We start from the raw sequence: 27,719 nt of genomic DNA on the forward strand, positions 1-27,719 counted from the left end.
TGTTCTTGTATCAGAAACATTCCCTTTTCTCCTCATCTGAGGGAGAGAAATAATTATATGCATCTTTAAATACTGTATTTCTCTTCTCTGAATTCTAATTCTTGCCTCTGGAACAGCATCCCAGCTAAAAGCCAGTGAATTGCAAGTACGCAGTGCACAGACTGCACCAAGAAAAATACAACGCAAAGGATGGCTTCAGGTAAGAAACAGCTTGAAGTAATGCATCTTTGAACTATTTCTTACGACACAGACTTACAGCTCCTCTTGTTTGTTCCCCGTGTGTTTGTTCTCCGTTGGTATAGAGGTATTTCAGAGAGGCACCCAAGTGTGCCAGCTTCCTGAGCAAACTGTAGTGCCTTCCCCATGAGACTATTCTGCAAATACTTCTTTATATTCCTGTGCTTTAAGAGATTTAACTGTAGCTGCTTTGTTGATTGCTATGTTCCTTTTCCTGTGTTTTTTTTTTCCCTACTCTGGTGCCATAGGTATGACTTGTGCTGGATGTGAACTCCTCCATGGAACAGCTGAGGAAAAGATTGCTTGATCTCCATATTATCTACAGATGTTTATTGATTATAGTACTGCTGACAGCAAGAAAAAATATTCAAATGATTTTGCCTGTTTTAACAGAAAGCTGTGGAGATTAAAACAGAAAGAGGGACCAAACTCTGCGTTAAACCTCCTCTTGAGTACTCTGAGGATTTTGAACCTTATGAAAGCATGAGCATGGAGAGAAATAGTGATGATCCTCTCCATTACTCCCAGGTATGATGAGCGGTTGCCCTCTGTTGTTCGTGCTTTTGTCAGTCAATTAAAATGTGAATGGAGACAAGTATCAGTATTGACTAGAGCATTCAAATCCAGCATAATTTACACTTAGTTCACAACATTTTTATTTTTTTTTCCCATGTTGGAAGTGTGACATGAAGGAGAAAATGAAAAGAAAAAGTAAAGCTACTTGAAAATCTATTCTCAGTCAGCAACACTAAGATGTTAAGGCCTAATTTATAGAGGCAGACTGTTTCGATTGAACAGAACCAACGAGTCTGTCACTTTACTCAGTGTTTGTCCATGTGGACTTTACTCTTGACTGTCAGATTACAGAAAGCTTAAATGATTTGTTTTCTTTGTAGCTAATTTTTTGGACGGTCAAGGTGAAATTGTTGTATGTCATGACTTTACCTTACTGATGTCAGAGTAAAGTTTTGAAATAATACATTTTTTTTTTCCATCAAGGGTTATTACAGTGTGCAATTCTTTGGCAATTCTGCCTTCTATTTGGTTACTATTTTTTGTTCTAGCACATGTTGTGACTATCCGTAGAGCAGGGGGAAAAACCCTGCAACCTCTGAATCTCTGCATGACATCACTTCTTGGTAGCTTTTGTATAGTTAACATCAGATGAACTTTAAGTGCATTTTCCTAGCTTGCGTTTTCAGAGGTTCAGTATCAGCTTTCATTTTGATATATCCCATGAATTATTTTTACTGGCAAAGTTGCTTGTACGAAATCAATTACCATCTTAATTAGCAAACAAGTAAATCTAATACCACTGTGGCTACCTTCTCCTTCTGCTACCCCTTTGCCATTCCTCACTGTGTGCCCTGGTCCAGCACATGCTGTCATGGAAAGATGAGCAGCTGTTTTCAGTACAGAAACTGCTAAGTTGATTAGATTTAGAATGGGAAGTAACACAGTATTTTAGAAGTAAGAGTTAGTGTTATGAACTAAGACATCAAAGCTCCTGTAACAGAAGATGTGAATAGAGCAGGTCACGTTGTAAAAGCTTGTGAGTCTCTCAGTAGACATGACTTGCAGTTTTTCTGTTTTTAAACCTTTATTTTTAAGTTAGACAAGTACATATAGTCTTAATGCACTGGTGGAATGTTCGTGAATTCCATGTCTTTGTGTTCCAGTGGAATGATAGAAAAGCAGACTACCTCCATTATTCTGCATTTCTACATTTCCTGTATTGCTTTTGAGCTTATGATTTTATTTGTCACCCTGTAAAGCTGTAACTTGCTTTCAGTGACAGATTTTTATAATTACTTATGTGTAAGTAACAAGCTTTTAATTTTGAAACAAAAGTCCACTTTTCTTTGTACTGCAGCTGGAAATATGTTTGGTTTTCCTGAAGCTGAAGTTTGTTCTCTGAACTGTCTTACAATGCTGTGATGTTTTAAACTTAAAAGAAAGCTCATAAAATTCCCTGTCAAATAGAAATATTAGCCTTGCCTATCATTAAGACATGCTCAATATCAAGCTTCAGGTTGTTCATAGACCCTTTCTTGAACTTGAATTTGCCTTTTCTTTGTAGTATGTTTCTGTCAATATGGTTTTCCTAACAAGTCTAATCTGTAACAGGAGAGCAGCATGCAGTTTTCATTACAGACTAAATGTACGCTGTCACAGTTCATTTGTATCTAAGATAGCTTTGAGTTTTTGTTTTACTCATGCAGTTTGCTTACTTCTCTCAAAGTTGTATCAGCAGAGGTAGAAAAAAATGCATTGAGGATAGACGAGATCTTTTCCTTTAGCAGTCATAAAAATGAAAGGCTCTCCTGCATCTTCTATGCTGTTTGTGGCATTTGCTGAGCAATGCTGGGCAGTTTATTCAGTAGTAAATTAATAGTTGAATTTTTGCAAAAAATCCTGTTACAACAGGTCTAATTAAATCAATTGGACTGTCTTTTCTACTGTTTTTTTTTTTTTTTTCTCTTTAAGTATAGATGTCTACAGTATTACCATACCTTAAATTACGTACAAAGAAGTTACCTTTGCAGAATCATGGAACAGTTGATGGTGGAAGGGACATTGGAGCAGAGGACCCCAATCCCTGCTCCAGCAGGGCTGCCCAGAGCAGGATGCCCACATCCAGGCAGCTCTGGAAGATCTCCAGGGAGGGGACCCCACAGCCCCTGGGTAGCCTGTGTCAGTGCTCCATCACCTCCATAATAAGGAAATGTTTCCTGGTATTAACTGATAAACACAAAATAAAACATAAGTTCTATTGCCATGCACTGTTGTCTTTGCCCCTTCCTTTAAATATTTATAGACGTTTATAAAATACCCTTGAACCTTCTCTTCTCCTTACTGAATAATTCCAACTCTCAACCTCTCCTGATGGGAGAGGTACTCCAGTCCTTTCATCTCCATGCTTGGACTCTCTGCAGTATGTCCAGGTCTCTCCTGTACTGGGGGGGGGTCAAGAACTAGACACAGCTTCACCAACACTCAGTAGAAGGGAAGAATCGCCTCTCTTGACCTGCTGCTGATAGCCTGATGCAACCAAGAGTGCCATTAGCCTTAGTGGTGAAGGCACGTTGCTGAAACATTGTATTAGCCTCACAATCTGAAGAATACTTCTGAAAAATCTGATAGTCCTGAAATACCAAGCCAAAAGTTTTATTTATCTGTGTAAAACTAGAAAAATATATGCCCTTGGCCTTTCAATTACATACCTCGTGTTTCTAACTTGTTCCTAAATTTCTTGGCCTATAGGATTTTCCTGCAAGGACTCTGATGAGAAAAACACATCCTACATCTCCTGTGTTCTTTCTTTAAATGTCCTCACCAGGGAAGTGAAAATATAACATGGGAATCTGAGTATTTTTAGCTCCATCTCATCTCTTAAAGGGAAAGGCAGCCACACTGGTTTATTTTAAAATAAATATTTGAGTTTTCCTGACAGATTTGTTTGTCTGAATTGTGTCAGAAACTGAAAAGCAGCATGCAACTCAGTGTGGAAGAGGAAAAGATGGAAGAAGATTCTTCTAGTGAGGATTATGACTTTGTTGAAGAGGAAGTGTTTTCAGAACCATCTCTTACTGAAGAAACAATTACAAGCTTTGGAAGCCTTCAGTTGCACAGCAGTAGATCATTGCAGAAGGAAGCTTCTGAATGTCAGGATGCTGGAAGATGCTCTGGCCTGGTTTCTGGTGCCCTTACTGCATTGGAGTACAAGCAGGATCAAAGTAGTAAGCCTCTGTTGTACATTGTTAAAGTTCTCTAATACATCTTTGAGAGTGTTGCTTCTAAGAGAATCGCTACAAATCTGTGCCATAATTCACAGTACCAGTGTCCACAGTTATGTGCTGGAAAGGTGTCATACAAGGTAACAAACTTGTTTTTTAATAACTGTGCATCCTTATCACCTCCTTCCTTGGATAACATAAAGAGAAAACCAAGTGTGTGGTATTGTCTTTGTGGAGACTTCTGCCCGGGGGAATCCTTTCACTGTATGTCCTTGCAGAAATAATTCTTCTTGAAGCATATTTGGAGTTTAATAAGTTATAGGGGGCAACCTTCTTGTAGTCCCAAGGTCTGTGTCAGGCTTGAATATAATGAAAGTTATAAGTGCAACATTCAGTTTGTATACATGGATAGGCATCATATAATTTGTTCTTTTTTATGTATAAGTACAAAAAATATTGCCATGGGATATTTAGAAGGTCAAATACATTAATGGCTTAATTGCTAGATGTTACAAATTTCTTCAGCTAGCAAGTTCATTATACTTTGAATTAAATGCAAACTTCAGCCTTGTGAAGAATGCACTGTATATTTTATATTTTTCCCTGTGCATCTGCTGCTCACTGCTGTCAGAGACAAGATCTTAACCATAGCTGGTTATTTGTTCTGATCCATTAGGGATGCTGTTATACCCAAGGGAGTTGTACACTGGGATTTGCTATGCTGTTTGCCAGAGGAAAGGCAATTGAGGCTGTAGGCACACACAGCTTCTCAGCGTTGACAGCTACATCAGCTTTCAGCTGAGGCTTCAGCTTCCTGGGCTAGCTTTTCCCCCAAGAATTTAGTAACAAGTTTCAACCCCTCTGATAGGCCCCAGGTATGCAGGTTTCAGGTCTGAGATAGGAAAAAATAACCACCATTAAACTAGTGTCTATGTTACATTGTATTGAAAGTAATATGCAGGAAGATTTAACTGGTTTTGACAGATAAATGCTTGCTTCTGATACAGAAGGCAGAAGCACAACAGTGCTGACTGTCTGGCAGCCAGGCTTTAGGTCCAGCTTTATATATTCAATACTGAATGACTCAATCACCTGGTCTGAACCTATACAGCAGTAGACCTAACACTTGTGCAAACGAATTCTGGGTATTGTTTGGGGAAGTTTCTCTATGTTTCAAGTGCTAGCAGTGCATACAACAGAGTGGTCATATGTGGGCTGCTACTCCAAAGCCAGAGTGTTTCTGGGTTAGTAATATCTGTGTGACTACTTAGTGCTTTGCTTCTCCATGTGCTACTTTCAGGACGCTGTAGGAATGAGCTTTACCCAGTAGTATTTCAGTTCTTCTCAGCTATCTTTCCCACTGATTAAAAATCATTGTTTCCCACTCAGAAATTCATATCTACTATTGCTTCCTCATTAACTCCCATTGTTTCACTTGATGGGTCTTTATTCTCGTTAGCGCAAATACTTGTTTCCTTCTGTAGCAGAAAAATAGCTCTTTAGCAATGTCACCTAAAACTTGTGCTGGTGTCTAACTTCTGTCTTCACTCATTTCCTTTGTAATATCTCTTCATTTCTGCTGTCTGACATCCTTTCCTTAGATTGGCTTTCCTTCTGAAATTCCTTTGGGTTGTGTCAGAGAAACAACATCAGACAAAGCTTCTGTTTTTATTGCTGGCATTATATCACAGTGAGGTAAGGGTTGACACAGCTGCTTCTTTCTTCATCTGTCCTGTTAGCAATAGCCACACGTCAGGTGCTTGCCCTGTCTTAAGATGATTCTGTTGTTCCAGATAAGTGTAGTATTTTTGGGGCACTGAAGTAAGATCTCTTTACCTACACTCAGTATTCCTCAGAATTACCTCCCCACTCATTTCAGGTGCATTTTGTTCTTTTTGTTTTTTCCCTTCATCCATACTTAATTGCTCAACTTAAGAGAAACACTTTTTGAATCAATTGAGTAAAGGAGGATTCTTATAGAAGTAAGCAGTGTGTAAATAGGGAGAGCCAGAAGAATAAGGGGTGTAATGGCAGTGAGAACATGAGTATGTGGCTTATTACCCCCCCACCTCCAAAAGTAAGAGCAGATATGTACTCCTATGAACTAAATGACCATTTACTTTTAGTCTATGCTTCAGGAATAATTCTGGTACAATTATATTAATGACTCAGGGTTTCTCATTTATTTTTGCTCTTCTGGTCATCAATGTTTGAAAATACCTGGTATATCAAGATATATTGGTCTAATGACCTACCTTATAGTGATATATTTCACTGCTAAGTTGGTTGGGCTGTGCTTATGAATAGAACATAGAGCTGCATCAGTAAAAGGAAGGGAGGATGGAGGTTATCACTTTACCTACGCCAGCATAATTAAAGCGGTGAAACTTAAGCATTTAAGGTCCAATAGTTCTTCCTGTCTCACTACTTCTGAAGATCTCTGAAGCTGATTTTCTGTTTCCTTGTCTTACAGAATTGAAGCCAGTGCGAGTTCTCTCAGCCAAAAGAAAAGATAATGCTGAAACGTATATTCCTGTCAGACCAGTTGTGGCAAAAAGTAAAATCAATCGACCGTTCTCTGCTGAGTCCTTGCAGCCAGATGGGCAGGAAAGAATTTGCTATAGTAAGAAATACGAATAGATGTCAATAAAGAAAGTGCTCATGATTTTGTTTTTCAATCTGATTCAGGTGTAATTTCATCTGTCATTATGAGACTTCTTTACCTTTCTTTATTATTTTTTTTTTTTAGCACTTCAAAAATTCTGACGTAAGTAGAATAGTGAGAAAAATCCAGAGCTTGCACACTTGAGTCTGTGCTGTGTCTCCGTTAATTTCCTTCTCTTTTTGCTTCTATACCCTAAGACTTTCTCCTCCCTTTTTGATTCTTGTTTGCTCTATTTTCTGCTTCTCTGATGGATATCTGTTCTGTATGACATTAGCAGAAATGTGTTTTAAGATCTGGAATTCATGCTTAGTTGAAAGTTTTGAACGCAATGCATTTATAGCAAGAAAGGAACAGAATTTTTCCGCCGCCAAAGTTGATGCTTTCAGATTTTTTTTTTTAAGTCTCCTCTCCTTTAAATTTTTTTTTCCAGTCTGTGATGTTTCTGTTTTTCTGTCACGTTTGGGAAGAACTTCATAAGGTCACTTATTTTATGTTGCAAGTAGCAATGTCTGACTCTTGATTTTACCAGAAGAATCTTGGGATTCCTCCAGAATAGCTGAATACTGAAGTTGCATTGAGAAATGTTGGTGTGCTGAAATCATATTCTTCTATTTCAATTAACTGTTGTGAAGCATTCCCATTAAATATCTGAACAAAGTAACTACATTTTCAAAGCATAAACATCCCATTTCTCATTTTACAGTTTCGCTTCTCTTGTCATGCAGTTTCAGCTCTTGTTTAGGGTAGATGTGACCTGGAATCCTAATGTAAAAACAAATTAGAGCAATTTAGCCTTGCTTTAGTTGGTTACTGATTCGTTAATGTAGCCCTATGCTAGTAACAGAATTGGATGTTTCAGATGTATGCTGTTGAAATATTCCGTACTTGTTTGTCTGTACAAATGGATATTCCTTTGTTCTTTTTCATGGCAGGACCATTAAGTCGACCAGAAAGACCACTTTCAGCAGCTAGAAAGAATGAGTGTGAAAAGGACTCTGAACTCTCCGTTTCAGCTGTGGTTAAAGCTATGCAAATTGAAAATGAAGCCTTGCAGAGAGATTTGCAAAGCCAGTCAGTTTCCACAAACCCTCAAAAGGTATGGCAAAAAAATGTGCTTAATCAAGAAGGAGAAAAGACATTTTCCTTAAACACAAATTATAATAGTTAATTCTTGCACAGTTTTACAATTGTGTAAGAATAAACAGTGATATTTCAATTGTAATTGGATTTGTGTTACTTCCACAGGGGTGTATGTGTGTATTTTCATTTGTTTTTTAAGTCTGGTTCCTTGGATATCATCACACAGCCTTCTCTTGGTTTGAGGGATCTCTGAGCTGATAGCTCACTCATGTGATATGTCCACACAGCCAAGTGCACAGCTGTAGGCCCATTTGAGCCATTTTCACTCTGAAAGCTTCTTAAACAAGATATGTAATTTCCTTGCCAATATTTCCTATCTTCTTGCAAAGCTCATTAATAAGAGCATATTCTCTTGTTAATAATACATACTCAGCATGTGCAGTGTGTGTATTATCTCTTATCTCCAATTAGCATGTTTAAAAGCAATTAAAAACTTACTTAATAAACAAGGCAATAAGCAAAAATTTACTCTCTTCAGGTCAAGCCATTATTCCCTCTTAGGTAAAAGAAACAGGAGATTTGTGCAGACAGTCTTTGCTAAACACTGGGCATAATTCTATCCTTTTAACAGGAATACAGTACATGAAGAAATTCAGTTGTAAGTTGTTAAGCTTGCAGAACTATCTGTTTGGGACAGTGTGCATAGATTCAAAATCTGTTTAATCACCATTTTGTTAGAAAGAAAAAAAGAGGTGTATGTACATAATGGTCTGATGATGGTCTGTTGTTTTTTTCGGGGGGGTGGCAGTCCTGTGTGACAGGAGTTGGACTTGTTGATCCTTATTTGTCCATTCCATCTTGGAATATTCTATGATTCTATATCTTCTTGGAGCTAACTGAGTTCTGAGAGTTTCCAAGACTGTTTACAGTTCTAATCTAAAATGATGCTCCCTGAGATAGTGAGATATTGCTGTTTTGAATATGTAGCCACCGTTATCTCTGAGCCAGCATTAAGTTTTGATCAGAAATTGAGGCAAATTAAGACCAACTCTGCTGAATGTGCTTTAACTCTGTGTGTAGAGTTACAGATTAACTAAGGTTAGCAGAGCCCAGAAATTAGCATGAACTCATTATTCTGAAGGTGCAGACTGATACTCGCTGGTATATAGAGAACAATGTGAATGAAACATGTCTTTTTCTTACGTAGAAGAAATTTTCTGTTCCATCTGTTCTCTCTGCAATGGTTGAACCTTCAGAAAAAACCCAGGCAAAGACTGCTGTCACAGAAGATGTAGAGAGCACCTGTCCTTTTGGAAACAGGTATCCGTATTTCCTCTAAGACTGACTTCCTTTCTCAGGGGATATTTTTCCATACTGAGCACCACTTCATCTGATGGCCTTTAGATGCCTAAGGGCAAGTATTGGCAAAAACATGGAGAAGACTCTAGCCTTGGACCAGTGGCTGTTAATCAGGGAACTGCCAATAGTTTATATTAGCTATGTATTGCCTCTGTTCATATTATTTTGAATCATTTCTCAAACTGTTTCTTATCTAGCAGAGAAGTGGAGCCTGGTCTTTTAACCAGATCGTGTTTATCAGGTGTGGGATGCTGTGACAGCTGTTGTTCAATATGGGGTACTTAAGTTACTCTGTGGGTGTATGGGTTTATTCTGTCATCTGTTCACTTTCACACCAACAAAATTATTTCTTAAAAATGCGAGAATTAAAGGAAATAATATACAAAAGAACATGTGTTTCAGACAACAGGAGAAACTTCAGGAATTTCTTCAGGAGACTGAGAGCAGTTCTACCTGTGATAATGACATACTCCTATCTGATGAAAAATCAGAAGCAAATTGTGTTTTAACAGAGAAGGTCTGTATATATGTGCACTGTAATTGATGCTTCCAAGTACTACTGAAGTACAAATGCATTGAATGATCAGCATTACCCTGTGGCAGGGTAAGAGAATTTATCACCCTCACAGATTACAGCCCTCTTGAAAGTGCAGGAAAGCAAGTCTCTGTCTTGTTGGTAGGTTCTTTGGATTGTTTAATTCCTGTGGTCTTTGAAGAAGGAGAACATAAGGGAACCTCTTTAGTCCATAATTACTGCTACAGCTGTTTCTGTATTACATTCTCTTCTATACAACTACTAGTTATTACCTTTTCTGCAGTAATAGGACTTTGGGAATGTACCATTGAAGTTCTCCTCTTACTTACCCAGCGATTTCTACTCTCAAGAACTGCCTATCAGTGTTGGATATGTTGCTGACTTCCTCTTTTGATGATTTTGCAACGTAATTTTTGTGTTCCTCTGGTAAATGTGGTGAAAGTAATGAAAAATTCACATCCATACAAAGGGCATTAGATATGTGATGTTTGTAAGGGGGTCCGTTTCATAAAGCTCTTGCAGAAACCCATTTAACCAGTGTATTGGTTTATCTAAATCGCTTAATTCACTTGTTAGCTTTCATTCTTAGTGGTCAAAGGAAGCTGTTTCTTTGGCGTATTTGCTGCTCTAGAAGTTTTCCTATGCTATTTATTTTCTTATTCAATATTATCAAAGCAGCTAGTACTTCAGAAATGTCTCAGTTCTTCATGAGAGCATGCTAATGTTTATCAGATTGCTTGAGCTGTAATATGTCTTGGATTGATTAACCATAGCAATCTGATGTACCTCTTTTTAAAATGTCAGCATTGGGTGCTGTCTTGGTTGAAGTCCTGTTCTAGTTTAGTGGTCTCTGTTAATTCATGCTTTTAATAGACCTAAAAATTTTCATATTAAAACAGATTCTTCTTTGTTAGTAGGGGTAAAGATCCATTATTAATCATCAAGGTGAATGATCTGACATGCAAGACAGCCCAGATGTTTAGCAAAAGTTGATCTCTAAGAGACCTTACGTAAATAAATTCCCTCCCCGCTTGTTTTCTGTTGGTCTGATTCTCTTGGACTGCTTATTGGCAAAGAGATGTAAAAGTTGTGTGGTTGTTTCTGCCCTTTGGGCTCTCATGTGCTGTGAGAGCCAAAACATCAAATATCAGCTTGTACTGGCTTACCAAAACCTACATGGTGGTTTGAATGTTTTAAATTTAAGATGGAACAATTTGGCTGATGTATCTTAATATTTACAGTCTGCAGTACAAATGATAATTTAAATAAAAAAAAATTATCAAATATCGAATCACCCCCAAAAGTGTTTAATGAGGAATGTTTGGAAAAATATAAATCAAAAGCTGTGCAACAGTAGAGTTCTCTCTTGCCTCCTTACCCCAAAGTTTTACAGTACAGTTTGTAATCACAGTTCATGCATTGTTTTTGCAAGCAGAAAATAGTTTTCTCTGTTCATCAGAGCTACGAAGGAATAAGACAAAGCTGTCTGCTCCTTAGTGTAGGGGGTGGATGAAACCTAAGAGGGGGTGGTAAGTTCTCTTCTCTTTCCCTGGGTTTTTTAGTTGGTGTGGGGTAGAATTGGTGGCATGCAGGATGATTAAATATCCAGATAGGTCTGAATTTACAGACTTTTTTCTTCTGAATCAATAGCATTGTAGTCTTAACAGTATATTGCTGCAGATTTTATTGTTTTGTCACTAATGTGTATACTGTATTTCACTTGGGTCCAGATGATGACAAATGTGGAAATACACAATGCCATTTATGTGACTGTGGAACTTCTTTCTAACTGGGGAAATCCAGTAAACATTGGCTTGAGAGAGGTGGAATTCTTTGATTTATACAACAAGAAGATATTTGTGTCTCCTCATGATGTGGACATTCGGAATGCTGACTACCCAGGGGATTTATGCTGCTTGGTCAATAACTTAAATGTAAGACAATAGTTTATTGCTGGATATGACAACTTCTGTTTTTAATGTTTAATATTCTGTCAAAGTTCCTTGTTTGGTTGCTGATTGCATTTTGAATTAACAAATCCAGTTTTCATGTCCAAGATGTTGCTTTTCTGTTATAATGTTTTATAATTTGATTAATTTGTTTGACTTTGTTAACTGAGCAACTGGAGACAGGTGCATTTAACTGTGTTTCTTATGTATTAGTACTTTGATATTGTCTTGGGTGAAGGAACACGTTTTTTACACTGGAATAAAATTTGGAAGAAAAAAATTACAGCCTTAAGGATAGAGAATTTCACATTTTTACAGTATGCCTGCTGTTAAATTAATTAGTTCTTGTGACCTGAAGGTATAGGAGCATCACTGCTAACTTCTTGTTTCAGATGTTTAATGTAAGTTTCAGTAAACTCAAGACAGAAATTGTTTGCTCCTGTTCCCTTGTTTTGCTTTTACCTAGAGAAGGACTATGGAAGAACGGGTAGATAGGTTGACTTCAACAAACGATAAGGAGAAACCTGTGGAGTGGTAGAGGAAAATTACTTCATTGTTCTTATGTCAGGTTGCAAGATGAGGTGCTCTTTCATACTAGAGACAATGGACTTCAAATTACAAATGAAATCCCTGAAGCATTAGCAAATTTACAGAGCCTTTTAAGCAGCTATAATTTCAGTTGTGCTGCAGATTCTCTGTATGTCTTCTGGCCGCTCAATGGAGAGCATTCAGGACTTCAGAGGGTAGGATTCTAATGAAAGCTAGTGTGACTGCTGATTTGTGTGTGTATAGGTCTTTCAGACCTCAGAATCTCAAGAACAAAGGACTGCAGTAGAAATATCTGTATGTGTGAAAGATGCTTCTTCATAATGTTGAACTGTGTCATTTCTCTTTAATGCTCAGCCCTTCCTTCCCTGTAAATTGGGCATAGCTCCAGCAATGACAAAGCCGTGTCTCGGAGGCCAGTCTCCCAGAAAACCAGAAATCAGTTTCCTGCTCTTTTTTTCATTTGATCCAGTGCAAATGTACTTCCAGGGTATCACAATCACTTTGTTGATTCAAAGGACTTTTGGGATAGGTATTTTTCAGCGCTAACTGCAGTGACAATAACTCCAGAGCAGTTGGGATGCTTCATGTATAATGATGTGATAGAACATGACACCTCCCCAGTCTGAGTTTTGACAGGGATTCATCAAGGTGTCTTGAATTTCTGATGTCAGATCTTTGATATGAGTGTGTTCATTCATAATACTTCCACTGATGAACAGCTGTCTCCATAGCTGCTTCTCACTCAAGACCAAATGAGTCTGGCTCTATGTCTGCTGTTAGTTGGAAGACATGTAACTTTACAGATCTTCTGGAGAGCAGCACAAACATGTCTATGCAGTGTCCATTTTAGCTCTGAGTTTGGTGTGAACAGTACAGCCAGATAACCTAGTGCTTTTTCAGGCTGTCAGGTCCTGACTTGAGAGGTGTGAAGATGGATCACTCGTGTTATCAGCCACTGGGAAATGATTTTTTTCATTATCTCTATTCAAAATGTGTCTCAACTGACGTGATCTAGCTTTGACACTGATCATAGAATTGGGTTCACGCTGGCTTGAGGAATATCTTCAACTTCTTCACTGTTAAGAAACTTCTTTTTAATTTTTAATTTTTTTTTAAATGTAGAAAGGAACAAACATTTCTGGTGCTTGTATGGCTGTTTATGCCCCAACCTGATGTTCAAAACAACAACTGTCTCCTAAGACTTTTTGAGTGGCTCCTGGGACAGAGACATTGTCAACCATCAGAACTTGGAATGGGTGAACCACTGTGAGAAGTGGTTCTGTTCACATTATCTCTGCATAGACTGAGGTCTGTCCTTACCATCACCAGGCATACATCTGAATTACCTGATAGGGACGTTTATTTCCTGTCTTTGGGAAAATCTGAAAGACTCACTAAGTGAAGGATGTGGAAAAATAGTGATTTTGTGTACATAGTGTATTTATGTGCTGTGGATCTTTGAAAATAGAAAGAGCTGTAATATATCTACTAATCTCAGATCACCAAAATGTTGTTTGCATGCATATTTATGTTTTGCCCTCATTTATTTCTGCTGTTGGCTAACGTTTGCTATCAAGTATACCAACGTTCAACATTTTGATTCCAAAATTCCTTTTTTTTTCTCTTAGTGAGCTGCCACATACTTTTACTTTTTTGTTCTAAACAGAAATAGACAGCACTTTTTAGCAATGTCCGGAGCTTACTTGGTACTTTAAACTGTCTATAACAACCATAACCAATTGTCTGTAAAATCTGTGTTCAAAGCTTCTATTTTATCTTGAATTCTAAATGTAGCTCTAAGGAATAGATCTGCAAGTGAAATTAGTTGTCTGTAAAGACCGCAGAAGATAGAGGTGGTGAAATAAAATTGATAAGATTTCCCTTGTTAGATGGCAAGATAGAAGCATAAGCACTCTTAAGAAATTGTGAAATGATTAGACAGTGTCCATTCTGCTCAGTGATCCCCTTTAGCGCTTGCAAAGCTGATTAATTTGATTAAAATAAACTGGGCTTGCATTGACCCTGCAGTTACAAAGCATGGCAGACCGCCTGTCATTTGTGAGCATGCAGATGTCTCTCTGGGATGGCAAGCAGCTGACTTTTATCTAATTGTCAGGTTGTGAGCTGTCCTACTAGCAGGAGAGTCAGATTTATTGTTTGGAGATGAGGTTAAGGTTTTGCTTTTAATATAGAAGAATTTATTATATGATTACTTTTCTCATTGATTTTTCTTTCAGTGGGGTGGTAAATTAATCAAAATATCCTGCTTCAGAAGACAGAGTATTGGTGACATTCTGCTTGTGTGTGTTTTTAGACGACAAAGGAACGCGTCCTTTGGATGTGCCCTTTCCATCCGCCCATCCAACTTTACTTTGTTATCCGCAATCCCACTCGATCCCATGACTTTGGTGTATCCAAGATCAAGATTTGGAATTACAGCACAACAGCTAGTGTAAGTAGTCTTTTTCTCACCTCCTCTGCATGCGTGCTCTCCTTGTTCTATACAAACCTCAGTTTGATCTTCACTCTGAAGTATGAAATAAAAGTGGGTGATATTTTCTGATAAAATACAGAGCTCGGGGGGGCCCATGTCTACTGTAGATTTCTGCTTCTGTTGTTGATTGTAAGAGGTAGAAGTGTAATGCTAACATTTTCATAGCATTTATGTACGTATTGCAAGCCTAATAAAGGGGTTGCATCTTCTGTCAGGTAGTCTTTTACTGTGGTGAGAAATAGAGAAGGTGAGTGCATTTTAGTGTTCAGCATATGGAGTTGTTTTATCACAATATAGGAAAAAAAATCCTTGATTTCTTGTCTATATAGGTATAAATAGGCTGAATGTTGATCAATTCTGGTTTTATTATTTATTTAAAGAGTGTACTAACTACATGTACATAAAATAACTAGTAATCTAGTGTTACTACAGAGACATCTGATGGCAGATGGTCTCCTGTTTGTGTTTGAATGTTGCCATGGAAATTATTCTTGTTTGTGTGCTGCAACGTTGAGGAAAAAAATCCCAGGTACTGGATCAAAGAGGATTTGCTGCTCTGGATTATCAATAAGAGGCTTTATCTCTCTGGTTTTCTTCTCATCTGTGTTCTTATATAAGCATATATGGTAACTTATACATACAGAAATGTGGAATGAACAGCTTAAGGAAGTTTAAGTTTACTATACCATGATGTGTATTCATTTTCTGGAGTTGTAATAGATTTTTTCTATTTAAACATGGGCCACAGAATGTTCCATTTCAGTTAGAGGGTGTGAAAGGAATTGCAGATTTTGGAGGTAAGAGTATGAATTTGGTACTGAGCCTATTGAGCGTAATATGGGAAATAGGCATGGACAGATTTGCAAGTTGCAAGGCAATGATTTTTTTAATAAACCTCTATAAAACAAATAGTAAAATCCATTAGGAGCATACCCCACAGATTTCAGTAGCAATCCTGCAATACACACGGAGTAAACATGTTTCATTCGTATGTGAAAGAATAATACCAAGCAGTTCTGCCTAAATCCGTAACTTTCCATGAGGAAATTTTGTCTGAGAAGTAATAAAAACTAAAGCATGATTAGATACATTTTATTCCTGCTAATGTAAATCTAGAGCTGTATTTTGTGCTTCTTTTGGGTACTCGTTCTAGTCACCCTTCCCTCAAAAGCCACGTAAGTGAGAGGTGCCCATGTACTTCTTCAAACAATGGGTGGAAGAAGAATTCAGGCCAGTATTGTTGAAAATATCTGAGCTTTAGATTTTGGATTGGAAAGTAGAAAACAGTATGTCTGAAGCTGTAAGAGCCAGATGACATTGACATTGATTTAGTGCATTCCAAAGCAAGTCTCAGGGAATGCTTCACCTTGCATCCTTCATTTACTTCCCTTGAAGTCTGTGGAAAACAAGGACAATTTTAATCTGCAGGAGCAGGACAAAAGTAAGGGCAAACCATTTTATTTATTTATTTATTTATTTTTAGAGGTTTCTCCCCAAGTTTATTTGAAATATTGGGGCGTTACATAAATGTGTGCTGTGGCCTTGAAATTAAATTTACCTTATGCTATTAAACCTCTTTTCCTGAGAGCTGCCATAGTGCCTGTGGTATGTATGTCTTCATAATCTGTGTATGGAATTAATACTTAAACGCAGGAATATTTTAGTTGCTCTCCAGCTGGATAATTTTACCTTTCAAGTGCTTGTTTGTATTTCATATCCATTCTCCTGAGTTGGAGATCTTTTTACCCAAGTCCTTGCACAGAAAATGCATCCCTGTCCAGTTTTACAGTTCTTGCCTAATCTGGAGCTTTGTTCCAGTAGAGTTAAGTTTATAATTTTTGATTTATTTCCTATTGCTCCTTCTTTTCCTTTTTTACTTTGAAAAGTCAGGCAGAGGCAATGTTCTGTGTCTGGGTGTAATTCACAGAAAAGCCTCTTGAGTTTTAAGCTCTGTCCTTCATGCACAAATGTAACTGGTGCATCCAGGAATACCCCCCCTGTTGCTTCATTGGGAAAGCATTACCCCAGCAGAGGCACCCTGTGAGGGCTGAAGATGCAAGCTGGGAAGGAATGTCAAAAAGAATCTTAAAACTATTTTCACCAAATCTCTTATTTTTCTCTCTGATCATATCTACTTGCTAGTTTGGAGACACTGTGTCGTTCTAGTAGTTCCGGAAGGAAAAAAGGCTTCCTCAGATGAAGTCTTAAGTGTTTGCAGGGTGGCTTTTTCATGAAATTACTTATTAATAATGGACTCCTCTTCCAGCACAAGGAGGTTATAGACTTTTGCATCAGTACTGGGGAAACCTAAGCGTTCTGTCAACCTTTCCCTTCGCATCTGATCACTAAGCAACTCGAAGCTCAGAAAGGGAGAACAGAGAGAATATTAATTCCAACTTCAAGTGAATAATAAAATAAGATTTTTAATGGGTGCCACAGAAAACAATCACATGGAGATTTACTGAGTGGCAGAGCTGTGTCTGACATAAAGGCCTTTTATTTATAAGGCTAGTTAAGTGTTTAAATAGGCTATGAAGGCATAAAGTTGTCTTATTTGAAAACTATTAAAAACAGATTTATTTGCGAAGGTATTGGTGATTTTACTTCCTTAAGTGCTAACAGGTGAATGAGAATTATAATATCCTTTCCAGCCTTGCATTTCTATAAGTCTTTGGTGGCTTTGATGTGAGTAACTATTCACCCTGTAGTATAGATGTGAAATAAGTGGTGGTTCTTAAAGATGTTGAAGCAAAATCTATCCACCTCAGGAATTACATCCTGATCAAAAATAATTATACTTAATCTAGGTGTCTTTAAACTTTTTAAATGTGTTTATTTCCTAGATGTCAGCCAGAATGATTCGCAGTAGTGTCTAGCAGCATGGTTGATCTTTTTAAATACATTCTTAAATATCCCACAGTAGTTTTCACTTATTTGAGCTTTTCATTTAAGAGGTGGTTATAGGCATGTTACTGATACAAGCTTTTTAGTGCTTTCATCTCTTGGTCACAGTTTCAGAACAGTGATATCTAATATTTGAACAGCTTATTTGAAATCTCCATACCTTTATTTTTCCAGGACCTTGATGTTGGAGCAAAGAAGGTGAAGTTATATGTTGATGAGAGACTTGTATTTGATGGTGAATTGGAAAGAGCCTGTGGAGATCTCGTTGCAGACCGTGGCACTACAATTGATCTTATAGAATGCAAGCAAGGTATAACATGTTCTTCAAATGAAGATGAAGAAGTAAATGAAACTGCAGTGAAGGATGAGGAAGTGGACCTGTGTTTTGAATGCTTACAGACAAACCATACATCAGTAAGCTTGAAATCTCTGCCAGAAGATCATCTTGAGGATAAGGTGAACTCAGTCAGCTTGACTAAGGAAAACTTATCCGGCTTAGAGGATGATCTAGAAGTGTTACCATCTCACGTTGGTATAAAAGATACGAAAGAAAGTGTGGTAGAAGTTATTGATCATGATCAGTCTGATGATGAACTTCCTTTGAGTGGGCAAATGGAAAAGCTAACAGGAAGAAAACTGTCTGATTCTGCAGGTGCAATTCCTTCTTGGTTACACTCATCTTCCCAACAAAAAGAGAATCCTCAAGATAGTTCTGGTAAGCAGAAGCCTCCCTGGCTTGCTTCAGAACATTGTTTAGACTTGAAATTTCAAACACACTTGGATGTAATTACAAAGAGTTTCCCTGATCTAACTAATGAAGATGCCAAATGTCACAGAAATGAGCTGGGAAGATTGAGTAGTAGAAATGCAAATGGAGATGTGAGATCGCAAATGCTGACCAGAAAGGACAGTGATGTTGGCTTGGATATTTCAGAGCAACTTTCTAACAAGCATGGCTGCACCTCAGAGTACCCAACAAGTGGAAGGAGAAGTGTAAGAAAGCAGGGATTAAACACCGTAAACCTTAGAAATGATTCAGTACTCAAAGGTAAGAGCTCATAGTAGCAACCTTAGTGTAAGGGCTGATATTTTTCTCATTTTGCAGAAGCACAAAATCACTTTGGTTGGAAGATGCTTCTTGTCATCGTCTTATCAAATCCCTTGCTTAAACAGTGAACTAAAACAGGTTATCCAGAACTGTGTTGGTGGTTCATTGTTTGACTGCCCTCACTGTAAAGGCACTTTCCTGTTCTAACATTGAGTTTCATGGTTTTTAATTTGTGTCCGTTGCCTCGTGTTCTGTCGCTGAAGAGAACCTGGCTCTATCATGTTCATTCACTCCCACCAGGTATTTAGACGCATCAATAAAATGCCTCCGAGTTTCCTCTGGGCTGAAGATTCCCAGCTCTCCCAGCATACTCTCACAGGAGAGGTGCTTTGATCCCTTAATCATCTTTGTGGCCCTGCTATGGACTTGTTCCATTAAGTTTGCTTGAAACTGCATGCAGTGCTTCCACTTTGGCATCACCAGTACTGAGTGGAGAAGAAAGATCAGCTTTTTTACTCACTGGTCATTTCTGGGTGTATAAACAGTGGGATTTCAGTTGTGTTATTTGCAGTATTCAGTTTTTCTCATTTGTACTCAGTGATGCTCAGCCTCTCACCTTGTTATACGCTGAACACGAAATGCTCATTTTCTGAAAAATTTGCACTTTGGGTTAGTGCTTTAAAATTATTTGGAGAAGATGAAGGACCAAATGTACAGTCTTGATATTCTGAAAATTGGCAGTCTTGCAGACTGCAGATGTTCACCGATTTAAATGAAAATCTGCAAAGTGATGAGGAAGAGCGTGACCTCAAGGTACTGAGTGACCTTAGAGTTTGTGTAGTTAGGTTTCTGTCTTTCTCAATGAGAATATATGCTGTCTACGGGAATTCGTACTATTGCTACTCCTTTCATTTCCTTTATCTGTGCATCTCTCTCCTTTTTTGTGTATGCAATACAGAAATCAGATACAGAGAGAACCAAGAATCCATTCAGATTGTGATCCAGTAGTCCAAAAATCTATCAACTTTGGGTATCATATGCTGTCTTGTTCTTGGGACTCTAGAAGCAGGATGTCTAGACAAGGCATGTTGAAAGAAGGTAAAATGTTTTGCTAGAAGCATGTCATGTTTTGCTATGAAAGCAAAACAGGTTATTTTTCTTTTAACTGAATTTCCAAAGAAAAAGCTGTAGCTTTCTGTTCAATTTTGCTCAGGTGTATACTTGAAGAGGGGGATTAAAAAAAAAAACACACTGATTTTTGTTGATGTTGTTATCAGTCTCAGTGTTTTAACCAAACTTTCGTTCCTGGATTCTCAGTTTCCTCTCTGTGACATGGGCAGGTATGCTATGTGTAGACTAATCCACGAGCCATGTAATGCAGCTCTATATTTGATAAACCTGATAGGTCTAAATCTCTCATTTCTACATATATGAAGCATAGAATTTAACAGAATCTGTAACAATACAGAATGAGAGATTTCCCTGCACTAAAAGCAAAAGATTTGTTCATATCACAAGATGGCACAGAAAGCCCCTCTCACTGTTACATTCTTACAACCTTTGTTTTGATGTGTGCCTAAATTAAGTGGGAAACTAATACTGAGGAACGATACAGTGACCTTGTAGCAGCTTGGCTTTTGACTTTTAAAATTCAAACTCTTTCTAGTTAATACTTGCTTTCATTACAGAAATTGTAAATAAATCCCACTCTAGTAATTTCTGTTGAGCTGTAAATATAGTGATAATTTAGGAGCTATGATGTCAACTATCATGATTCTTATTAGTGTCCTCTAATTTTGCCCAGAGCAGCTTTAGTTATCTATTACTTAGAACTCTTAGCAGGAAGAAAGTGACAGGAAAGCTCTCAGTATGTGGTTGTCACTGGGAAAAATCACATCTTGCAACTTTTGTTCTTCCTACAATAATGTGCAGGAAAAAGTCATTTTGAGAGAGCATTAACAGTGAGATGGCTTTACGTGTTTCCTTAAGAATGGTGAATTTAAACTTCTACAGGGCTGTGGGAACTTCAGTTTCCCAACAGAAGCATGCAACAGGGGGATTGCTACATGCCCCCATACTCAACATCACAGCTCTTCTTTGGTCATTGAATGAGGAATAATGAGAAAAATGGAAGTTAGAAATAGCACATAGAGGCACACTTGGCTTGAGTTACTGTTGCTATAAAAACATACATTTTTATCTTCTGAAACTGCTTCAGTGTGCAAAGCAGATGATAAAAGTATGTTGATAAAATTTGCGAATAACATAATTTGTGGTGTTATGAGTTGAGAGGATTGAACAACTGCACAGCAAGAGGAACTTGAGAACTGGAGTAATAAGAGTGGAATGTAGTGCAGAAGTACTGCTTGCAAGGGCATTTGGGGACTAATAGAGAATTAAGTTGTAAGCTGAGTAATCATCAATTGCAAATGATTGAGGAAAAGAAGGATCCTGGCTGAGTAGCTGATCACAGATTGACTATGAAGTGCTGGTGTGACGCAGGCATGATTATAGCGAGGCACTCGAAGGATGGATCAGCAGAGGCTTTTCTGCTAGTTAGGGAAATGTTAATATCTCGGCACAGGCACTTGTGAGACTTCAGTTGGAAAACTGCTGTTCTGATCATCCGTTTTCAGGAAAGTTGATTGCAAAGTGGAACAGAAGAGAGCATTTAAAATGATTTGGGAAATGAAGCGTGTGATTGCAGCATGGAAATATGATTGCTATTTTTAGCTGCAGGGAATAGGCATGAGATTAATACAACAGAGGAGAGAAGAGGAAAGATGTTGTTTTCAAGCTTGTGTTGCTCCCAAAATGTAGTTTACTGAAGTTCTGAGAGGAATTGCATGGCGTGTGTTGCTAGCAGAAGTAGGACATGAGATTTGGTGATTGAAGGCACTCATCCAAAGCTCACAGGGGAGATTCATGTTAATGGGATTGTTGTTTCTGGATTCCTTTGGATGGCATCCATCACACAATCAGGCATACAGAAGATTAGAGATGTGTCTAAACATCAGCAAATGGATATTCTTTATCAAAGTGGATGGCGGGAGTACTGTGACTCCAATAAAAGCAGTATATTTTAGGTGCCAAAAGGAATGCCAGACCCTCTGAACGTTCAGCTATTGACCTCTGTTTTCTTTTCAGAACTTCTCTTTTGCTGGTGCTGCTCTTTAATATAGCCAGCAAACTTGTTAACCTCCCATTGAAAATCACTCCAATTCAACTCTTGTGGAAGCTGTAATCTCTGCAGTGCTTGGAGTGCTTAAAATAAATAAAAATTTTAAAAAAAAATCAGAGCCAGGAAAAGCCAATGGGTATTGAATTCTATACTTCCCTATTCTGAAATTGTCAAGCTTTGCTATTTAAAGTGGTGAAGAAATATATAGTATCTTCTTTTGCATTCTGAGAATCTGAGAAGTACTGTTTGTGATCACCCACCCCAGGAGTGGATTTACAGACACAGATTTCAACAACAAAGTGATTTGCAAATGACTACTTTTCTCTGAAATCACTCTCTGAAATTTGCTTCCTATTTGTATTTCACTTGTGAAATGGGGGAGAGTGGCCAGGTTGGTCTCCAGACTTTCATGCTTATGCATATGGAATACAATACTCTTTCAGGTAGTTTCCCATCTGCTTTAGAGTTCTTATTTTTATCTCAGTCGTCCCCTGTGCAATGATTATTGGCCATAGACAGATTAGGAACATTGCCTCTTTCCCTGTGATTCCAAAAACAAAGTTAAAAATTAGCCTTAAAAAGTCTTTTGGGAAAACATTATTTTGCATTTTATTACAATTGGCATTTATTCTTGAAAACCATTTGTTTGACTGCACACTCAAGGACGTTGTACAGAACTGAAATCTAGCCCGTGGGCCTGTAATTGTTCAGTACTGCATTTGCTTTTCTTCATTTATTTGGAAAAAAAAAAAAAAAAAGACAACTTTATTGAAAATCATAATTATCTGCTCTTAATTGTGCTGAGATGGAAATTAAGCAGCCCCCTGGTGGGGTCACGAGGAGAGCACTGCCCCTACACAGCTTCTCTGTGCTGCCCCCACTGCATTCCCATGAGATCCATGGTTATCCCCCCTCTGCATCTTACTGTTGTTGAAGTGAGAAAAGCATTTGGGTCCTACATGTGTAGAATGCAGCGCTCGCCTCATCCTTGCTGAATGCTGAACCTACTTCTTTTCTCCCCACCTTTCTTCTTGTGCACCTGGCTGAGATACTTTCCCTTTTGCTGATTAATTATTTGTATTTGTTTTGAGCGCTGTCAGTGCAGCAGTTCTCCTTAGACCACCTGAGCACTCTGTATCTTCCTTTCGCCAGATGTGAGAATTGGACCAAACTGTCCTGCCTCTCCCACAGCCTCTTGTGTGTTCAGAATAGAGTGGCAGTATTTTTCTGTACCTAGCAGAAGTAGAGCAAATGCAGTGCATTTGTTTCATAGTCTTTTCTGTTTCTCATCCTTCTTTCTTACATTGTTCTTCCCCATCTCTCCTCTTCCTAATTCCTGTCCTTACCTTTCCTCCATTGAGCTCTTTCCTTCTTCGTCTTTCTCTTGTATTTTAAATAGTGCTCAGCAGTGAGGATTGCTAATACAGGTGTAATGCTTGGGTGGCTGAGATGCAGGAAACCTGTATGGAAGACATCTCCTATGCAGGATAGTGGCAGCAGAAACTGCAGTTGAAGATAGACTATAGAAGATGGTGGCAACAGCTGAAGAGAAAAGGGCCTGCAGTTGTGTACACCTGATGCTAAATGTATAGAAGTTACCATGCTAAGTTCAAGCAGTATTTATGCTTTCTTTCATCAGGCCTGCTAAAAACAATCTTTAGGTTTGTATCTCTCCAACCATCATTCTGAGGGTTTCTCAAATGCATTTTTAGGTTTGAATATCAATGCTGCTATGGAACCCACTGTACCTAAGGTGTTGGATTGATATTTTTTAAGGTTACATGAAAGCGTTACACATGTAGGAATTCTGATTTCTGTCAACGTAAAAGCTTGCATCTGCAGCAGAGCAGAGGAGTTGTATGAATAATTTTCTGTTTTTCATTGTGCTTCTCTGACCCCTTTCTGGTGGTCCATCCCCTCCGTGGAATGGACTTTCTTTTCTTATTTCCTCCTATTTTGCTGAAAAAGGAAGCACTGGATTTTCTCAGTAATGCTTTAGGAACTTAAACAGTTTAGCTCCAACTGTTTGACAGACCTCCTGCAGAAATGCAGACAGATGGTACATTTTGATACCCAATGAGTATCTCTGGGACTTTTTTCCAGGGGTCTTGCTCAAGGTCTTAAATTATGAGAATTGCATAAACATGAATTTCTTTAAGTATTAAGTCAAGAATTGCCAGTCTAAAACTGTAGTTTTGTTTATTGTTTATTGTTGCTTTTTAATATTAACGTTATTATTTTTCATTATGTCTAAATGGAAAGGGAAATTGTGACATTATAGCCTTTATAACAGAGGGGCAATATAAAAGTGCTCATATAACAGAATTTCATAGTCAGGGGAACACAAATGTGACCTGCATAGTCCTGGAACATCTACCGTTCCATATTCTTGGAACATCTACTGTAGTGGTTTGCTTCCAGTTGTGTCAGTATGTTAAATGCATACGTAATGTTGTTTTCAGATGAGGACTTGTCTATCAAGGAAGTTGGCACATCTAGAGCAGAGTGGCACACTGAACAAGAACACACTCTGCAGGAGTCCTGGAACTCATTGGTGAAGTTTAATTACTCCCATCGTGGCCGAATCTCTAACCTGGATTTTCAGGGGGATATCTTCGATGAGTTTCTCCATCAGCAGAAAATCAACCGGCTGGGAGAATATCATCTGATGAGAAAAGAGGGAGTACAAGCACTACCAAAAAAGAGAGAAGAAAATTCTGTGGAGGCACATGATGGAAATGATTTTAAAATACCCGTCTTACCTTATGGGCAGCACTTAGTAATAGACATTCGAACAACGTGGGGAGACAGACATTATGTTGGTCTTAATGGAATTGAAGTTTTCAGTTCTAAAGGAGAGCCTGTTCAGATTTCAAAAATAACAGCTGAACCACCTGATATAAATATTTTACCAGCTTATGGCAAAGATCCCAGAGTAATAACCAATCTAATTGATGGGGTAAATCTGACACAGGATGATATGCATCTCTGGCTAGCACCGTTTACCCCTGGAAAACCTCACTTTATCTTTATTGACTTTGTGAATCCCTGTCAAGTAGCTATGATTAGGATTTGGAATTATAATAAATCTCGCATACACTCTTTTAGGGGTGTGAAAGACATTATAATGATGTTAGATGAACAATGCATCTTTAAAGGAGAAATTGCTAAGGCTTCGGGAACCTTGTCTGGAGGTATGCTGTAATTTCTTTCTTACTTTGTGGAAGCAGCAGCACAATATAAACAAATACATTTATCTTGTTTGTTATCTCTTTACTCTTCAATGCAGATTGGGGATTTTATATAGTACTTAATCCTTTTAATTTCAAAATGTAATGCAAAACTATCTAAGGCATTCTCTAATGATGTTGTGAATTTTAGTAGCATATAGAGCTAATTTTTATTCATAATGATGTCTTAAGATCGTATTTCAGTAACCTCATATAGTCACTAGATATTTGTAAGTTGCAGGTTTTTTAGTTTTCACAGATAAGATATTTTGGAAAAAGTGATAAGCTTTTTTTCTTATCTTCAAGGTTCGTCTGCTGGGCAATTAAGGTTGAAATTGAACATAACTGTCTCGGCAGTCAGTTCCTATTCCCCATATATTATCTTTAACCACCGCTGTAGATTAAATGTGAAGGACTGAATAGCATTTTTTAGTACTCTAAATATTCTTCTACATAGCTTCTCAACTTAATTCCATATGTTGCCTTCAGCTCCAGAGCACTTTGGGGATACAATACTGTTCAGTACTGATGATGATATTCTTGAAGCTATATACTGTTATGATGAGACATATGATGGAGAAATGGAGAATGCCAGCTCTCTGAGGTATGAAGAAGAGCTAAAGAGGCCAACAACAGCTGATGGGGATGGAGATGAAAGACCTTTTACGCAAGCAGGGTTAAGAACAGAGGATCAACAGGTAGGGATCTCTGCATTCAGTACTCTTATAAATGTGTCTTTCTAAAATATGAGGTAGAAATAGGAGGCGCTGATTTCTGTGGTGCTGTAAAACTCTGTAGACAGACTAATAAAGCTATCTGTGTTTTGAAGTTATTTTTTTTTTCATCAGCTTAATAATTCATGGGAGTTTTTTTAAGGCCAGAAGTTCTTCCACAGTTTGCTTTCTCTGGTTAATGAGGCTACCAGGAAGGCTTTAAGGGATCATACATTTCTTTTTTTTTTCTTTACTTACTTGAGCAGAGAGTACAGGGTTGTGTTTTTGTTTTTTTTTTTTTTTTGTCTGGGTACTCCTGAAGATTTATACCACTGTCAATGATTTTTACCTTACATTTATTCATGTAATGAGTAGTTCTGTTCCCTGTCACTCCAAATGTTGTTTTCCCCTATTTTCCACACAGTATGCGCTTGCTTGTTTCTTTCTCCTTGAATGAAATAGCTGAGGTGGGATAGGATCTAGCATAATGTCATTTTATATCTTCACAAGTTCTCCTTTATTTTTTCCTCTTTTCTTTTCTAACTAGCAGCTTCACAAATCTATATCCCTTTTGCAGCATTAAGGTGTTCCTTTCTATTCCATAGAGTGGATATTTTACTGCTGGAGGAGGGCTGTATTTTCATGCACTGCAGTCTTGCTTCACTTCATCCTAATGGCCCAGTGACTGAGCAACAGTCCTGCTTGATTTTCAGCTTAAAGTGGTATGGTGTAGTCTTCAAACTGCTTTCTATCTTCTTGCAATGTTGATGAGCACCTGCTCTTTCTTCAATGAGGACATCTTTTTTCAGTGGGACACTCTTGCACAACTGTGAGGAGATGCAAAACTGAATCAAAATTCCAGCTGGTTCAGTTAAAGTACTCCTAACACAAGGTTCCTAACAAGCCTTGTGCTGTTTTCAGGCCTGGGTGGTCTATCTTGACCTATTCTGTTGACTTACACGACATAGGGAAATGCTCTGGTCTTGCTGTCTCAAGTCAGAGACTCTAACCCTTTGACTCCTCTAGGTAATAGTGGTGAGTTAATCGTGACACCATTAACTGTTTCCATCTTCACTTGCATCACCTTAAACTGTTTGGATGCTTTGTGTAATGCAGGGTTTCACCAACACAAATTGAGGTTCACCTTTCACTTATTGATCACTTGTTCATTGCTAGCATTCAGCCAGGGCCTCTTTCATTGCAGAAGTTCAGACATGGACTCCCTGATCCTTACTTAGATTCTGCTTCTCTTTTCACTGTTCATCTGTGATGCTTTTCTTACTCCTTTTTTAACTCTGAAATGTGCTGAATCAGCAGTGGAATAGCAATAGCTATTCCAAATGAACCTCTGATCCCTCTGTCATTCAGTATATGCTGGGACCATCAAGATTTTCTGGATGTGTATGCTATCAGAATGATATGAATCTAGATGATTTGTCTTCCCCAGCATAACATCATCATTCAAGCTAGTATTGGGTTTGAGCAGTCTCTGCCTGTTGATCATTAACCCTTTCCAGCTGTTACATCTTCAGTGGATGAGAAAGTGTATTTATTGCACTGACGTTCAGCTCTTAGCAAGGCATCTTACATTATTGTCAGTATTATCTATGGTTATCTATCTTTTATCTCCTTAACCATGATTTCATTTAAGGTAACCATTTCAGAATGGTCATGTTTAGGAGCTTGGTAATGATTTCTACTTTTTATTTCTTATCCATTAACTCCCATACAGTGATGATATTTTGTTCTACTGTAAGGATCTGAGAACATAAGTAGGTCAGTGTTCACAAGGAGTGTTGAAATAGTAGAAAATTAGGCTAAATCTGAAAGAAAAGATAGAGGGTAGTAATGGAATGGAGGGAACTGAGTGACTAAGAAATAAGGAATAGGGAGAAAAGAGCTGATAAGCCACTTTTTATGGTCTGCAAGAGAAGACTCAATAAAACCAGTACCTTTACTAAGTCCACAGATTTTGATATTCAGTAGAGTTTTAAATAGTAATTACCAGATTGGTCTTGAAAAGTTGCTCTGAGAAAAA

The 27,719-nt window shown here is 38.0% G+C and overlaps 1 protein-coding gene across 3 annotated transcripts in view; it reads left to right on the plus strand.

The window, feature by feature from the left end:
- KATNIP (katanin interacting protein) overlaps positions 1-27,719 on the plus strand; it is a 55,529-nt gene that overhangs the window by 6,352 nt on the left and 21,458 nt on the right. The window contains exons 4-15 of one of the 3 annotated variants that reach the window (XM_052679770.1): positions 117-199; positions 631-765; positions 3,716-3,977; positions 6,448-6,597; positions 7,572-7,735; positions 8,927-9,039; positions 9,481-9,595; positions 11,344-11,547; positions 14,426-14,563; positions 17,684-18,557; positions 24,201-24,932; positions 25,458-25,666. In XM_052679770.1, coding sequence (XP_052535730.1) covers positions 117-199; positions 631-765; positions 3,716-3,977; positions 6,448-6,597; positions 7,572-7,735; positions 8,927-9,039; positions 9,481-9,595; positions 11,344-11,547; positions 14,426-14,563; positions 17,684-18,557; positions 24,201-24,932; positions 25,458-25,666 — 3,179 coding nt within the window. Of the gene's footprint in view, positions 1-116; positions 200-630; positions 766-3,691; positions 3,978-6,447; positions 6,598-7,571; positions 7,736-8,926; positions 9,040-9,480; positions 9,596-11,343; positions 11,548-14,425; positions 14,564-17,683; positions 18,558-24,200; positions 24,933-25,457; positions 25,667-27,719 lie in introns of all 3 variants that reach the window. The other 2 variants (XM_052679771.1, XM_052679772.1) reach the window with 2 other exon arrangements.

Source organism: Tympanuchus pallidicinctus, unplaced genomic scaffold (genome assembly GCF_026119805.1).
Source record: "Tympanuchus pallidicinctus isolate F22 unplaced genomic scaffold, pur_lepc_1.0 scaffold18, whole genome shotgun sequence".
In the NCBI taxonomy this organism is placed as follows: Eukaryota; Metazoa; Chordata; class Aves; order Galliformes; family Phasianidae; genus Tympanuchus; species Tympanuchus pallidicinctus.